We start from the raw sequence: 16,795 nt of genomic DNA, 5'->3' as shown, positions 1-16,795 counted from the left end.
CCCCCCCCCCCCCCCCCCCCCCCCCACTACCCACCCAACAATTTTTTGTTTTACATTCCGTCTAATTTTAAAATTGTTTCTTAACCATAGAAGAAAAAATAAGTATCATCCAGGGGAAGTAACAGGACATTTAACAATAAAATAAAAGGTCAAAAGGCAGTTTTCAAATGTTGTATCCGATTGTATGGGTGTGTATGCAAGTGGAATTGAGTGGCAAGCACCACTAGACAACTCAAAGATTATTCATCAATATCACACAAAGTGATTCACAACTAGAACCTAAATTTCACTTCATGTTTCAATGTGCTTAGAAGTTACAGAACAGTCCGAACTTGTTGTATAACAGACTCAAAAACAAACGAAGAATCGGGAATGATGATAAATAGAAAGTGGAAAAGGGGACAGCGACCTTGCAAAATTTGAAATGAAAAGTTCAAAATCCTCCTTAAAATGAATTTATACCTCTTGGCAGTCTCCAACTCAAGAACAAATTGCGTGCTTCTTCACCGGTAATTTTTCCATCTCTATCTTTATCCACCACAACAAAAACTTTAGTATACTTCTGCACATCAGTCTGTGTCATTCTAGGCCAAGGGCGCTGAGATTGACCAGAAACAGAGTTCTGAGATCCTGTTGATAATCCAGAGGAAGCAGGGTGCGATATGCTCTGTTGATTGGGCTTCCCTAGTGGCTGGTTCCGTGGAGGCTGATTAGCAAGAGGTGGTTTCATAAATGAATTTTGCAAAGAATCAAGGGAACCTGCTCTAACTATTGGTTGTGTAGCAGAAGGTACAGGAACAGTGGCTGATGTAGAACTGATATTGCCAGTCGACAATTTATCCGAGGGGACATCTTGTTTTGAGGGAACAGAACTTGCAGCAAAGTGCCCTCCTCCAAAATATGATCCAGAAGCAATCCCATTTCCAGAAAAACCTTGCACATTACTATCCACAGGTGATGGTGTAGCCGACTTTATTCCAGGAGCAGTCTGAGGCCTAGGGGGTAGAGAAGTTATTAGTCCTGCACTTGATTGCCCAAATCCAACCTGTGTTCCAGCAGGACTGAATCCTATGTTCGGAGGTTGTGAAGGTGTCCCCTGAACTCCACCAGCATGGTCACTGACCCAATCATTCGAGATGCTAGAATTTGTTGGAGGTGGCCCCGACACGGGACCTACTCCTGAAAATCCCTGCACTGGATGGAAAGCAGAATTTGAAGTGGCCAACGGAGGCCTTACAGATTGATTCTCTCTAGAAGGAACCGGTGAAGCAGTCGTAGTAACACTTCGAGCAACCTGTGATTCCAACCCAGAGCCTTGTGAGGGAGTTGGAGTACCAATGCCAGTCTGAGGTTTAGGTAACGCTGGAGTAGGATTGAACTGAGATGCAGGCGGGGTATTGAAATTTATTTGTGGTGCAGGTATTTTAGATGCAGCTGGGCTAAACAATGCTGCTTTTACAATCTCAGGGGTTAGTTCCCTCTTACTCTGTGCTACAGTGACCAGCCTAAGGGCATTATTAAACTCCGCCCGACCGAGAAAACCAATCTGTCTCGGGTCCGAAAGTGCCCAAATCTGCAGATAGATCAACAAAACAGTAACAAATAGTACAAGAGCTGAAGCCAAATTATGAAGATACAAGATTAGAAGTTCACAAAGATTCTCAAACTCACAAAGCCAATAGGTATCAAAATCGCAATTCCACCCTCTTAAGATAACAAAAGAAGAAAAAAAACTACAGACCTGATTGAAATCTCAGTTAAACTAAACCCAAGCAACATCAATTTTCGTCAACTTCAAACAGCAACCAAAAACCCACCATGCGAAGTGCAAAACAGCGCAAACACCAAAAAACAAGAAAGAAAAAGGAGGAGGAGTAATGGAGTTACCTGAGCAAGAACCTGTTTGGGCAATCCAGACCCTTGAAAGAAGGCAACCGCTTCAGCACCACTAATTCGACCATCGCGGTCCAAATCGGCACGTCGAAAGTATGCATCAAAGAGATCCACATTCGGCGCTGAGTTCTGCGCCGATGCCATTGCTGAAATCAAAATCTACAACTCTTGGATCGGAGAAACGAGCTGACGGAATCACAGCACACGCGCATGAGGAATTTTAAAAAAAAAAAAAAAAAAAAAAAAAAAAAAAACAGATCAAACACACACGGATTAAGAACAAATCGAACAACCCTGAGAAAACAAAATCAAGTGATTGAAACGACCCTCACAACCCGATTGAGAGAAGAAAAAAAAAAACCATACAAAAAAAAAATGAAAATGGAAATGGAAATGAAATGGGATACACACTGATGCAGGAGCAGGTTGAGAGATGCGGGAGGGGGGAGGTTTCTGTCGCTGAGAGAAAAAAAAATTAAAATTAAAAAATAATCTCCGTTTCCTGTTTTGTTGATCTTATTTACAAAAATGCCATTCCTTTTATTTTCCTTTTTAATTACAATTCTAATATATTTGTATATTTTTATTATCTGATCATAAAAATATGGTAATTAATATTAAATATTAATAACATGATTAAAAATTTTGGGTACGAATAATAATGTACTAGGTTATGTCTCGGCAATTAAGGTAAAGATACAAGGTGTCACAACCGCACTCTTGCAACAACGGGCCAACTTGTTCTAATTCAGCGAACAAGTCAACCATGAGAAATTCGAATTTTACGGACAACGTCGACGTATACTCGAGTCCCGAGTCACGTTTTAGAAAACGTGAACGAGAAAGCAATGTTGTAAGCTAAAACTAATTAGGCAACAATAATAGCTTTGATAGCATATAACCCGAATAGGAAGAAGTGACAACTAGCTAAGACTCGCATAGACATGATTTTGGTGACCGACCATACAAGTCTGTTTGGGAAAGAAATGTGTAAATCATCCTCTAAAGCCCATTAGAGGCCCATATTGAGGCCCACTTTATTTGGATTGAGACAAGCTATCTTCATTGATGGGCTTTATGTTGAAGCCCAAAACTGTTAAATTATTAATTTAAATAAAATTAGAATTTAGTTATAAATAATTTATATAGTCTCTTCAATTATAGAGATTATTTACAATTTTTTTTTATCAAATTATAAAAATAAAATTCATGGACAAGAAAAGTAAATAAAATCACTACACACCTACTCGACGATGAAGTCGAGGAGATGCTTTGACTTATTCCGCTCGTCCTTTTCTTGAACTTCACAATTTTCTCTTCTGGTCGTCTTCCTCGAGGATGATTCGATCACGTGTGACATTCTTGTTCTTCATATGTGACGATCTTGATACTAATATCTTCACGTGTGACATCTGTCTTCAACATGACGTGAAGATTTCACTATCAATAGCATCGATTATTAATGTCGAAATTTAGATAGGGGAATGCAGAAAACCTTCACGTGATAGTAACAGTACAATCTTTATTAATAAAAAATTATTATCAATATATGGACGTAAAGCCTATCGATACTCACGAATTATATTTAAAAAGTTTAATATTATTTTATGAATATTTTAAAAATATAATAAATAAGATTAAATATCGAGGAAAAAAAAGGCGTATTTTAGCGAAACACGGCAAGGTGAATCCGAATCGTGTGGGGGAAAAGGTGAAACGGTGCGGATTGACGATCGCGGTAAAACGTCAAATACGGACGGCCCAAAAGATATGCCTCCGTAGGATTGGACGGCCAGGATCAGCCGAATTTGAATCTCTCATAGTGCTGCCTTAAAGCGGCCTGCTCCACTGGAATCCACTAGTGTGACAAGGCCTCCAATTGTTAGATTTATTTTTAAATTATTATTTATTAAATTATAAATAATTTCGTCTCTGTAATTTTAAATTTTTTAATTTGATTTTTCTCGATTAATAAAGTTTTAATTATTTTATTCTCGTTTTATTTATTTGATCATAAACCTCCACACGGTTATTTGATGGGTCTAAGAAAATGGCTCGGTCAGAAATTTTGTCGGTAGTCATGTGTTAGGTATCTTTTGTTTGCACAAACTAACGTCCGAGTTGATGAGGGGAAGGAGCGAAGCAACTCAACCGAGAGAAAAAAGAACGAGAGAACATAAATAAAACCTAATATCATGAATATCTTTCGCTCGTTATCTCCTGATCTTCCTGTTTATAAGTCACAGTTCACTTCGACGTTTCCAATTTTCCATAGAATCTCTAGGGCTTTTCTAGTCGTTGGGCAATTTTTTCCCGTATGCACTACGCATCGAGAAAGCAAAAAACCTAATTTCACCTTGACAATTTTCTCGTAAAGCTATTGCACCCTAAATAAATACTTCTCGACTCTACCTCCAACCCTACATCCTAAATACGACTTCACAATCCACTAGAACATAGATTAAATAACACTCCATATTAAACAATTTTATGTAAATAACTATACGCCAACCAACCACGAGCCTTAAACACCCCTAAATAGTTGTAGCTATCATCTTTTGAATGACTTGAGAACCCGATCAATTCAGACTATATACCTCAAATCATAAACGTTAGGTTGGGTTAGATTTTTTTTTTTAATTTAAAATTCGGGTCGGCTCATGGGTTGACATATGTTGGTCAGGCCAACCCGACCAACACAACAATAGGGTTACAATCCAACTCTACCCTACCTCACCCTACTTTAAAGATTATTACGAAGATTAAGAATATTTGACGTTTTGTAACCAATGTCAGTGATACATTAGAACATGTACTGTAGATAAGTACATTTTTTTTTTAATAATTAAAGAAAAAACCCGACAACCAAATCCAACCATGGTTTAGGTTGAGTTGTGAATTGCTAGTGTCATATTCTATGTCGTCTTTTCGAGAGACAAATTCCCTCGGGGATTTAAAACTATAATGTTTTTTAAAAAAAAAAAAAAAAAAACAAACTCAAATATTTAGTGATAAAAAGCTAGGTCAATATTTTACAAAGGCCCATCAAATTTTATTTAAACCACTAATAATAATTCATTTTATTTTTTATTCTTTTTTATATTTTTTTAATTAATTATATTTGAAAATGACATATTAGCATCAAATTTTGTGATTGATAAACGATAAAGTCTTAATCCATGAATTTTTTAGGCCCCATTTAATAAATAATATTATTTTTAATTTTTTTCATTTATAAAAATTGTTTGTTTGCAAATAATTTAATCATTTCATTTCATATTTATTTTAAATTTCCATCAAAAGAATATTCGAATTTTAAACCATTTTTTTAAATATAAAAAAGTTTTTTTTTTAATTATTTATGGAACGAGTTCTTTAATTTGTCGTGAAATACTCTCCGGAGTTAAAAATAAGCTGAGAATCAGATTTGTCCAAGGTCAACGTTTTAAAGTATTGTTGAATTCATGGATAAGCTAGAGACAACCGATCGGGAAGGAAAGCAAAAGTGATTCCTGTAGTAGCTGCGAACGAAATGGGAGCAGCTTAAAAATGTAGTTTTTTTTCTAGTCGGTTAAAAACTTGTAATCCTCCGAGAAAATATATTTAATGTTGCTGATTTCTCCTCTTTTGCAATCAGTTAAAAAAATCACTGTTGTGTCCATTGTTCTTCTAACTCCCTTTTTTCTTCGTGAACTTCAGGATTATCCTCGTTAATAGGTTCGAGACCCACGTCTATGAGTTGAAAGGTCCAAATGATCAACTATATAATCAGATGTTATAATCAATAGGTCGGCCTACTCAACTATGTACCAATCGTAAAGGCAGAGCGACACAGCCTCCAATCAAGGGAGTGATTACGTTCAACATGTCCCTCCTTATTCTCAATATGCTATGGTACCCCAAGATGGGTAGGGACAGACCGAGTCTGTATTGCCGCAGAGCAACAGCCACGTCTAGATCTGATCTATCTACGTGGCAATTCATCTAGTGATTTCACGGTCGCCAAAGAAGCATCAAGCATTTTCATATGAGATCCATACAGCAATTCTTAGATAGCAGGCACAAGCTCCTACTACAACTTCATATGTGTATTTAGATACCCAAATGTTCGTTTTTCATTAAAATTGTTATTTTAATGTATACATAAAAATATATTTAAAATTTGTACTATATGAATTTAAAATAATATATGATGACCACTTATAAAAACATTTACTTAATTTCTTAAGTAATTTTATTTAAAACTAAATTTAATATATAGTTTTGGATATATACATTTTTTAATACAAACCATATAAGAGTAACAAACAATAAAATGAGGAGAAATTATTTAACGTGACCAAATAATTGATTTTAAAAACTATATTTTAAATTAATATGAAACGGAATAATATCATTCTTTTCAAAAATAAGAATAAAAAGAAAACAAGAAAAATAGTTGTCTATCTATGTCTAGGGGCTTTTTTTAGTAACTAAAATTATTTTATAATTTATCAAATAAATAGAGAAATTCGAATATTCAATTTTTTAGTCGATTAATAAACTTCATGCAATATATAATATTTTATTAGTTAAATTAATTAAAAATTCCTAAATTTTATACTTTTGTCTCACAAATACTTTAATAACAGTTTTTTTTTCTTTTAAAATTATTTTTTTAATAAAAAAAGTTTTAAAAAATATATAAAAAATATTAATGATATTTTTACATTAGCATTAACACGTTTAATGTTTATAAAAAAAATTATCACTATCAATTACAAACCATACGCTCACGTCTCATAAATTATCTATAAACGGTTAATGTTATTTTTTAAAGTTAAACCTTTAAAAGTTCAAATATATATATATTTTAAAAAAATATTAACGATTTTTTTTAAAAGACTCGAATAATGGTATTTTTAATATTTTTTTTAATTTAAAGATATTATTAAAAGTTTTGAAAAATTTAGTGTATATGTATATAAATAAATAAATAAATATATATATAGATATATATTATAGTTAAAATGTTTTTATTAATTTAATATCGAATAAAAAGTAAATATGAATGAACAGAAATTCAAAACTTCCAAAAAAAGCCTTAAAACGTTGTCGTTTTAAAAGGCAAAACATAAACCAAAGCAGTCAGTTTTTTCGAGAATTGAAATTAAAGTGTCATATTATTCCTCGATTATCGTTCCAAATTCATTATTCCCTAAAAATTATTTAATTTTTAAATTTGTGGGTAAAAATTAAAAAATAGGTAAATAATATATTAGATACAAAATAAAAAAAATTAAATTTTATTAAATAATTTTTAAAGTTTATTGTTAAATAGACACAATTTTAAAATTTTAAAATTTTAAAGACTTATTATATAATTTTTAAAATTTAGTGTTTAAAAAGCTACAAATTTATTATTATTATTATTTTGGTTAAGAAAAATACCAATGAATTTAAATTTAACTTTAAAAAAATTGAAAATAAATAAATAAGGAAAAAGAATTGCAGTAAAATACATAACTAGCTGTCTCCAACCACATTCCCTTCCCTCAGTTTCACCGTCCCTATAAATACCCCTCCATTTCCGCCTCTCTGCTCCACCTCCTCCGCTGCTACCGCCGCCGTCTCCGCCACTGCATCGGCCCAGAAAATGTCATCTCTCCGCCCCCTTCTTGCCTTTTCTATTCTCCTCGTTCTTTACACCGATGTCGTGGCGGCAGCTTCTTCTTCCTCTTCGAAATTTCGGTCGGGATCCGCCACCGTGCACAACCCAAAACTTCCGCCGCCAAGCCTCTCCGCCTCGAAAAGATTCGAGGGCTCCTCCAATTTGGTCAATCTCCGGTACCACATGGGCCCGGTGCTCTCGTCTTCTCCGATTAACATTTACCTTATTTGGTACGGCAAATGGGCTCTTCCGGAACAGAATCTCATCAAGGATTTCTTGCTCTCATTCTCCGTCGCCGCCGCTGCTCCATCTCCCTCAGTCGCAGAGTGGTGGCGGACTGTCACTCTCTACAACGACCAAACCGGCGCCAACGTGTCCCGCTCCATCGTAATCGCCGGCGAATATTCCGATCGCCGATACTCCCTCGGCACCCAACTCACCCGTCTCTCAATCCAACAAGTCATCGCCTCCGCCGTCCGATCCGCACCGTTCCCGGTCGACCACCGCAACGGAATCTACCTAATCCTAACTTCCGGCGACGTGATTGTTCAAGATTTCTGCAGAGCCGTTTGTGGATTCCATTACTTCACTTTCCCATCGATGGTCGGCTACACGTTGCCGTATGCCTGGGTTGGAAACTCCGGGCAGCAGTGCCCCGAGGTTTGCGCATATCCATTCGCCATTCCAGGGTATATGGGCGGCGGAGGGGCGGCGGCGCTTTCGCCTCCGAACGGGGATATCGGAGTGGATGGGATGATAAGCGTGATCGGACATGAGTTGGCAGAGCTTTCGTCGAATCCATTGGTGAATGCTTGGTACGCCGGCGAGGATCCGACGGCGCCGACGGAGATTGGGGATCTGTGTGAGGGGCTGTACGGAAGCGGCGGCGGAGGAGGGTATATTGGGGCGGTGATGAAAGACGGAGAAGGGCGGAGTTTTAATTTAAATGGTGGAAATGGACGAAGGTTTTTGGTGCAGTGGCTATGGAGTCCGGTTTTGAAAGCCTGTGCAGGGCCGAACGCGTTGGACTGAGGAAGAAGATGAAGATTAAAGTTTTTTTTTTTTTTTTTAATTTTAATTTTAATTTCTTTTTTTATTTTTGTATAAAGAAAATAAGGATCACAAGTTTTGTGCTTAGCGTTCAAATCATTATATGCTTAGTTGAATTAAATATAATCTAAATTAACCTTTATTTTAGATTATTACGTCATATTTTAGATTATTACGTCATACTTTAATTTTATTATTTATCTTTAAATTTTATAATTTTATAATTAAGCTTTAGAAACCATTAAATATGTACTGGTTTTTTAACTATAAAAATATTTTAAAAATTTAATGTTATTGAATCGGTTGAATTTTGCTCGAGTTTTTGTCTTTTTAGTCCGTTGAGTTATGTCCGACTAATTATTAGAGGTGTTTATATAATTCGAGAATTTGGATTACTCGACCCAACTTGGACTAGCTTAGATTTTTTTCGATTTAGATTAGGTTGAATTTTAAGAAGACCGAAAATTCAGGTCAGTTATGTAAATTGACATTTTTTGTTGGGTCAACCCTACCCACCAAAAAATAAGGTTATAATACAACCTAACTCTACCGTACTTATTATTATGAAAATTAAGAATATTTAACGTTTATAATTGACGATAGCGATGCATTATAACTTGTGAACGTCTGATATTTAATCTTAAATTGTAATTATTAGTGTAAAAACAAAAAAACTAACAACTCAACCAAACCCTTGAACGGAGAGTTGAGCTACGAACCCTAATTGGGTTGTTCGGGCAACCCAACCAACCCAAAATTTCGTATTTGTCAAAAAATTTCTCCAATCCAACCCAACTCGAACTCCGAATATATATATTTATTTATTTATTTATTGTACAATAAATTACCATATAGAAAATTAAAGGTAGGTATAATAAAAAGTTGAAAATGAGGGAATTTTCTCTGAGCACAGCTGTAAGTATAATTCGACTTTCCTCCAAGTGGAATCTGCTTCCTAACTAATTTTGACTAGTAGACAAAAATAAAAATATCAATTATATTAAAAATTAAAAATTAAAAAATTAAGGTTTTGAATTTGAAACTTAATTTTTTTTAAAATTAAAATATGTATAATATAATATATAATATTGTAAAATAATAATTATACCAAATTTAGAACCCCATTAATTAATTAACTAAAAACATGTACAATAATATTTATATTATTGCTTCTTTTTTTCTTTTAAACATAACTAATTTATTAAGTATAAAAGTAATTATAAATTATTTATTTAGCATATTTATATAATTTTTTTTAAAATGAGGTAAAGTTAAAATTTTAAAAATTTATTATACATTAAATTTTTTAAAGAATTTATTAAAAAAATAGATATTAAATATATGTAAATTGTGAGGTCAAAGTCACGTGAGGCCCACGTTTCGGGCCCACACGCGGATTGATTGGCCCATTAGAATGGAAACTCACGTGATCATTGAAATTAAGCTCTTCAAAACAACTGTAATCCACTCAAAAAGGTATATTATTTATTTTTATATTTTTGTAGTAAATATTTATATAATTATTTTGAGTTGAAAAATTAAAAATGTATTTTAATTTTAGGGTTAAATTATTATTCTACCAAAATTAATTTAATTTATTAAATGCCATTGTCATATTACCATATTACCATTGTCATTTGATGAGTTGGCCATTTTTGTAAATTGGCTTTTTGTAATATTTGGTTGAATATCCAACTATTTGGTTAAATTGGCGTGCCACTATATTCTGAGGTTTTCTTGGTCAAGATAAAAGCTCGATGTCTGACTACTGACTCCCAAGAACTCTTATCGATAGATTCGTTTGGCATCTCGATGTTAGCTCATCACATCCTAAAGATTGAACAAGGTCTCCAAGGGTTCGGTTGTTTGTTGATGCAAGAGATACATGAGTTGGGTTTCGAACGTCGAGAAACAGTTTTGTTCCTATCAATCGTTGGTGTTAAAAGGTAAGTCAAGCTTTACGTAACACGGGCGCTAATATATTTGATTCAAATTTTAATAAATACATGTTAGTCAATATATAATTAGGGACTAAACTGTTAGAAATTTAAAAGTACAGGGACTAAATTGTTATATACTAAAATTTATTTATTTTAAATAAAAAGTTCAAACAAATATATGTATATATATATATATATAAAAGAAAATTTCCAACAGTTCAAGAATTTATCTGTTCGCCACGTAGACACGAAAAGAACAAAAATATCTTGTTCCTTCTCGAACAATATTGGTTTCAAACAGAGCACTCCCAGCCTCCACGTGTCAATCACCCATTAGTCGTTCACAAACATCACGTGACAAGCGTGCCTCCCCTCCTCAATTTCACAAAACTCCTTAAAAAAATTATATTAAAAAAAAAAAGAAAAAAAAGTTAAATTATTCAAATTGATACTTTGGTGTTAGTTTCAATTATGTCTTTATTCCATAAAAAAGCTTTTCTCCAGCTTTAAAATTATTTAAATTCACGCATTAAAATAAATAAATAAAGGTTTAAAATGGTCTCAATATAAATACAATAATAATATACGAGACTTTAACTACCCGACAATCACTTTTCAAGTCTCGATTTGTAATTCATCTTTAACCCGACTCATACCAGTAACTACTTAACAAATACGAATAATTACCATATTTGCCATTTATTTTTTGAAAATCTTGTTTTGTTCGATTTATAATTAACCCGAAACATACCCGTAACTGCTTAACAAATACCAATATTTACTGCATTTTCATTTATTTTTTAAAGATCTCGTATGGTTCGATTTATAATTTGATAACTCCTTTAATTAGTGTGGGTATAATTAAAATAATAATTACATAAATAAAATTAAAATTAGACTCAAAGTTTGAGTATAATTTAAATAATTAAGAAAAAATAAATAAAAAAGAAATAAAATAAAATAAAAAATAAATGGAATAATACGGCTTTGTTTGTTTTCTCTCCAGAGAGATAGAGAGAGAGAGAGGGGAAGCAGCAGCAATGGGTAAGGTAGTGGAGAGGAAGAAGAGGAAGAAAGGGCGGCCATCGCTGTTGGATCTTCAAAAGCGGAATCTAAAGGAACAGCAAGAACAAGAGGATGAAGAGCAGAAGCAACAGAATCACAACAAACCCAAGCGAATCGACCGCTCCTCCGCAATTCCCAACCCTAATTACGCTTCTTCTACTCCCTTGCGGCGATCTACTCGCCGGAATCCCAACCCCGACGGACTCACTCCCGATGACCACGACGATGCCGAATACAACCAAGAATTGGCCAGGAACCGCCGCGAGAGGAAACTCAAGCTCGTTCTCAGATTGCACTCTCAGAAACCTCCCGTCAATTCGTCCTCTCTCAATTCCGGTGGTTCCGATTCTAATGCGGAGGGGGACGATAATGTTGCGTCGGCTAATAAGAAGCGGAAGATCGGTTCAATTGCGGAGGGATCTAGGATCCAAGACTCCGAGAAGGTACTGCAATTTGTGGTTGAATATTCTGGGTTTGTGTTTGTTTTGCATTTTCCCTCGTTTTTCATGGGGGAAATGGGGGCTGATCTTGTTCAACAAAGTACCAAATGTTAAGGCGCCAAAGTTATTGGGAGATTCGTACGTTTTTATTTTGTGGGTGAGTGGAGAAAATACGGTGACAGTGTCCGAAAGAGTTTCCTTGAATTTCGCACTTTTGAATTTTGCTGTTGGATTTTCGAGTATCTCAGTCAAGGGTAGTTGACTTAGCTAATTTGAAATGGGTTCTCTGAATTTTCAGTTGTGGTTCAAATTTTTTCTTCATCATCATATTAAATTCGTTGCTTACTATTTGATTTATGAGCATTTACTGGGTACTTATCTTCCTTAAAAACGATCTGATTTGACTGTCATATTTTAAACGAAAAAGTTCGGATTTGTCTTTTCGTTCCTTAATTATTTTCCCACATGATAATCGGGTTTCTTTTTTTTTTCTTTTTTTTTCTCCCCATTCGTGGCAGTCTGATTCCTAGTCCTGTTTACTTTTTCATTAGATCTACTCTGTTTCTTGAGCTCACCCATAATTGGAAAATGATTTGTCCGACTGTAACTGTTGGCGCATTGGCTGTTTCTTTTTGATGTCTCAGGGTGAAAAGTCCATTTCTACTACAAACCCATCGGAAACCCTTCAAGGTTTTTGTCAATAATCAAACGCCAGTTCTTTGAAAACCATGTTTGTGACCGTTTTTAATCATTATGGACATAATTACATGCAGGGTCGCATATGGATTCGGGACCCTTGACGCTTTTACCTGATAAGAAGCTTTTACTCTTCATCCTCGACAGGCTTCAAAAGTGTGTTTTTTCAGCTCATCTTTCTGTGGGTTTTTTTTAAAAATTAATTTTAATGTCCTTAGTGCTTTAATTCCAGGAAGGATATCTATGGGGTGTTTTCCGAACCAGTGGACCCCAACGAGGTTGGTTTTGGGATTGATGATGCCAACCAGCTTTTGGGTTTTATGAGATGCTTTGTCTGATTTTACTTTTAAAACGATACTTTGTAGCTTCCAGACTATCATGAAATTATAGAGCATCCGATGGATTTTGGGACTGTTCGTGGGAAGCTTACTTCTGGAGCCTATACCAGTTTGGAACAGTTTGAAGTATGATATTTACTTTGTTGTTCTGTTTCGTTTCAATCGTTTGTTCTGTTCATCTGAATTCTTGATACCTTCATGGTTGGTCCACTACACAATTGATGTTTTTAACCATGCTAATCGAGTTGCTACACTTGAGTGAATGTTCTTAATTGTATTTGGTAAGTTGGAATTGAATAGGGTGGTGATTCACTTGATATTTTGTTGACATTCTGAAAATAAGCATTGTAGGCCTTATTACAGTGTTCTTTCCATTATATGTCAGTATTTCCTTCTCGTTTTGTACTCGAAATCTACCGACCACGTTGTGTTCAATACTTTTATTAGCGAAGGGGATGCTTGATTCTTAACAAACTGGCTGTGGAAATTGAAATCCTTGTTCTAGAACTTAATAATGCTTATTTGATGAGTAAAACAAGTTATTACCATGTTACTTTGCGTTTTTAGTTCGATACAAGTATGGCTTAAGATTTCATGAGGTTTCTCCTTTTAGTCTTTTGCAGTCTTCTCTGCCCTCCAAGTCAGATTTTCTTGAGTTATTCAATTATCTGTTGCTAGTTTGCATGGTAAACGTGTAATGACCCATGCCCACCGCTGGCAGATATTGTCCTCTTTAGGCCTTCTCTTTCGGGCTTCCCCTCGAGGTTTTAAAACACGTCTGCTAGGGAGAGGTTTCCACGCCCTTAAAAACAATGTTTCGTTCTTCACCCCAACCAATGTAGGATCTCACAAAACGTGTTACTTAAATGCATCTTAAGTGCTACACTTAATTCAAGTTGTATGAATGCTAAGGTTTGTTCATCAGTATTGATATAATGGTTTTTCCCCCCCCTGCAGAAAGACATTCTCTTAATCAGTTCAAATGCAATGCAATATAATGCCCCAGATACCATATATTTTCGGCAGGTTTGATTTGCACTGAACTTCCTTATTGTTCTTTGCTGTTTCTACTTGCATACACAATGAAATTTAATTGTATTTTTGTCAGGCACGTACCATACAAGAGTTAGCAAAAAAGAATTTTAAGAACCTGAGACAAGATAGTGATGAGAATGAACCAGAGCCTAAAGTAGCAAGAAGAGGTAGACCACCGACCAAGCATTTGAAAAAACCATTGGGTCGACCTTCCTTGGAACGTGCTGGTTCCGAGTTTTCCCCGGATGCCACTCTTGCTACTGGTGGTGAAAACACGAATCGGTCGAACGATTTGAGGAAAGGATTTCATCATTTCGAAAAAACTAGTTTAGCTGATTTTTCTGGCAGATTCTCCTTTTCTTCCAATAGTGATGCTGCTGCATTTAACTTGTTTAACCAGAGCAGAATTGATAGAAGCGAGGATATTACAGGTATGAAATCTTAGGCAAGCTTTTTTACTTTGGTATAAGATGCAACCTAAGTTTTGGTTCTATGATTGTTCTTTCCTGGCAGGTTCTGGACTGAGAATTAATTCAGTGAGACAGGGGAAAAGACCAATTGTCTCTGATGAGAATAGGCGTAACACATATAAGCAATTTCAAGCGGCAGCTGCTTTGCTAGAACCCTCTGTGTTGAATACATTTGATAGAGAGAGGAAGCTTTTAATGCCAGTATGTATCCGACTTATTTACTGTAAACATTTTCTTTTGAGTGCCATGCTTGGAGTGTCCATTAAGGTTGACCAACCCCACCGCTAGCAGATATTGTTCACTTTGAGCTTTCCTTGTCCGGCTTCCCCTCAAGGTTTTTAAAACGCGTCTGCTTGGGAGAGGTTTCCACACACCCTTATAAAGAATGCTTTGTTCTCCTCCCCTACCGATGTGGGATCTCATAATCCATCCTTCTTCGGGGCCCAGCGTCCTCGCTAATACTTGTTCTCTTCTCTAATCGATGTGGGACCCCCCAATCCACCCCACTAGGGGGCCTAGCGTCCTTGCTGGCACATCGCTTTGTGTCCACCCTCTTCGAGGCTTAGCCTCCTTACTGACACATCGTACGGTGTCTGACTCTTATACCATTTGTAACGGTTCAAGTTACCGCTAGCAAATATTGTCCTCTTTGGGCTTTCCCTTTCGGGTTTTCTCTCAAGGTTTTTAAAATGTGTCTGCTAGGGAGAGGTTTCCACACCCTTATACACAATTTCAATTATAACCCGAAGTTTTGGAGCTGGGGCGTCTGATATAGCTTCTTGTTGTCAAAGAAAATATAAAAAGCATATAGTTGAGGATAAGAGGAATTGGACTGTTATTTTCAGTTTCTGATATGTCAATTGTGTTGACTTGAATATTTACTGTCCTCGTCTAGTTAATATTGTCTACAACATGCTGCCATTTGGTTTTGGTGACTTGAATTATACGACGAACTTATATGGACTTTTCGGTGGGATAACTTGTGCTTTATGTGAATCAGGTCGGACTTTTCTTGGAGCATGCTTATGCACGAAGCCTTGCCCGATTCGCTGCAGATCTCGGATCTGTAGCTTGGAGAGTTGCTTCAAAGAAGATCGAAAGATCTTTACCAGCAGGTTCAGGTTTTGGTCCTGGATGGGTTGTAGAAAATGATACCACACCAAAGAGAGTGTTTCTACCTCAAGCTGAACTCTGTCAAATGTCAACATTACATCCCTATGGTGCAGATGTAAAGCCTCTTGCTCCTGAACAAAAGGGCGTTCGATCATCCGACAACTCCGAAGCTGATACTTCATCTAAGACACACGACTACGAGCCTTCTCATGCCCCCAGTTCAGATGGCCATTTAAGTAGGCCTCCCACTGAGTTTGCTGCAACTTCATCATCACCGTCGAGTACTCAACGATCTTCTGAGCCGTGCAGGGGACAGGCTGAAGGAGTTGAAGGATTGAATCCCAGTAGTGATTATAATGTATTGGAACGTAGTATTCCAACCTCAAGGCCTTCATTTCAGAAACAACGCGCGACTCCAACCATCCGCCCTGGTATGAATGGATTCAATGGTACTTATGCCTTTGATCTCTCTGCTCACAGGGGGAAACTAACAGGAGCATCCGAGCCTGCTGATGAACAACCTCAGTCATCTCGAACGCTCGAGACAACGACCTCCAGGACTAATGCTAACTTCATCCATCCAGCAACAGATCCCAGTACAACAAACTCTTCCAGTTCATTGCCCGGGTCGGGGAACGAGGCTCATTCGCAAGGGCCATCACCAGCAGAAAAAACAACAACAATACACCACAAACCGGAATCAGTTCCCCCGGACGTGAACGCGAGATTTAATTCTCCAGGATCTCCTAGCTGTAGTAAGGTGGAGTGTGGTAACCCTGATTTAGTATTGCAGCTATGAGGATTATTACTAATTGTTGATCATTTTTCAAGTTCTTGATTAAACCATAGAAATGGTGGTGTGTTGCTCATGGAGTAGTGGCAAAACCTACCAACTTGTGTTGTAAAAACATTAGAAGAGAGGTTCGTTCATGTACAGATTTATGTATCCTAATTTCTTAGGTTCATAGGGGAAGAAAAAATGTATTTTAATTTTAATTTTTAAATTAACAATAATCCAAATTGGTTCAATTCAGCTCCGATTTTGGTGAACGCTTGACACAAATTTGAATCCAACTCGACCCAAAAAGTTCATAACCTAACCCAA

General features: G+C 36.0%; 3 protein-coding genes across 5 annotated transcripts in view; 2 read left to right on the top strand and 1 right to left on the bottom strand.

The window, feature by feature from the left end:
* Window positions 1-2,393, bottom strand: part of LOC111435284 (epidermal growth factor receptor substrate 15-like) — a 9,220-nt gene extending 6,827 nt beyond the window's left edge. For 2 of the 3 annotated variants that reach the window (XM_023072724.1, XM_023072723.1), the window contains exons 1-2: window positions 1,888-2,297; window positions 463-1,573 (exon numbers count right to left, since the gene is read on the bottom strand). In XM_023072724.1, the coding sequence (XP_022928492.1) occupies window positions 463-1,573; window positions 1,888-2,037 (1,261 nt within the window). In that variant the 5' untranslated portion in view covers window positions 2,038-2,297. The other variant, XM_023072722.1, reaches the window with a different exon arrangement.
* A 5,045-nt stretch (window positions 2,394-7,438) lies between these two features.
* LOC111435288 (protein EXORDIUM-like 5) lies at window positions 7,439-8,740 on the top strand. Its single transcript, XM_023072735.1, has one exon. It carries the CDS (start codon window positions 7,529-7,531, stop codon window positions 8,573-8,575), a length of 1,047 nt encoding a protein of 348 aa, XP_022928503.1. The 5' UTR covers window positions 7,439-7,528; the 3' UTR covers window positions 8,576-8,740.
* Window positions 8,741-11,522: 2,782 nt separating this feature from the next.
* On the top strand, window positions 11,523-16,723 carry LOC111435285 (bromodomain-containing protein DDB_G0270170-like). Its single transcript, XM_023072726.1, has 9 exons — window positions 11,523-12,041; window positions 12,683-12,728; window positions 12,812-12,890; window positions 12,967-13,012; window positions 13,100-13,198; window positions 14,030-14,098; window positions 14,181-14,538; window positions 14,621-14,778; window positions 15,578-16,723. The coding sequence occupies exons 1-9, from the start codon at window positions 11,574-11,576 to the stop codon at window positions 16,487-16,489; spliced, it is 2,235 nt and encodes a 744-aa protein (XP_022928494.1). The 5' UTR covers window positions 11,523-11,573; the 3' UTR covers window positions 16,490-16,723.
* The last annotated feature ends 72 nt before the right edge of the window (window positions 16,724-16,795 follow it).

This window comes from Cucurbita moschata, unplaced genomic scaffold (genome assembly GCF_002738365.1).
Source record: "Cucurbita moschata cultivar Rifu unplaced genomic scaffold, Cmos_1.0 Cmo_Scf00048, whole genome shotgun sequence".
In the NCBI taxonomy this organism is placed as follows: Eukaryota; Viridiplantae; Streptophyta; class Magnoliopsida; order Cucurbitales; family Cucurbitaceae; genus Cucurbita; species Cucurbita moschata.
Note: the sequence above shows the minus strand (reverse complement) of the source record. Positions and strands in the feature narration are given on the sequence as shown.

Excerpts from the sequence above, each read along its gene's own strand:
- LOC111435288 (XM_023072735.1), top strand. The coding sequence starts at position 7,529 with ATGTCATCTCTCCGCCCCCTTCTTGCCTTTTCTATTCTCCTCGTTCTT.
- LOC111435285 (XM_023072726.1), top strand. The coding sequence starts at position 11,574 with ATGGGTAAGGTAGTGGAGAGGAAGAAGAGGAAGAAAGGGCGGCCATCG. Across the intron at positions 12,891-12,966 it reads ATCCTCGACAGGCTTCAAAA|GAAGGATATCTATGGGGTGT; the intron begins GTGTGTTTTTTC and ends CTTTAATTCCAG. Across the intron at positions 13,013-13,099 it reads AACCAGTGGACCCCAACGAG|CTTCCAGACTATCATGAAAT; the intron begins GTTGGTTTTGGG and ends GATACTTTGTAG.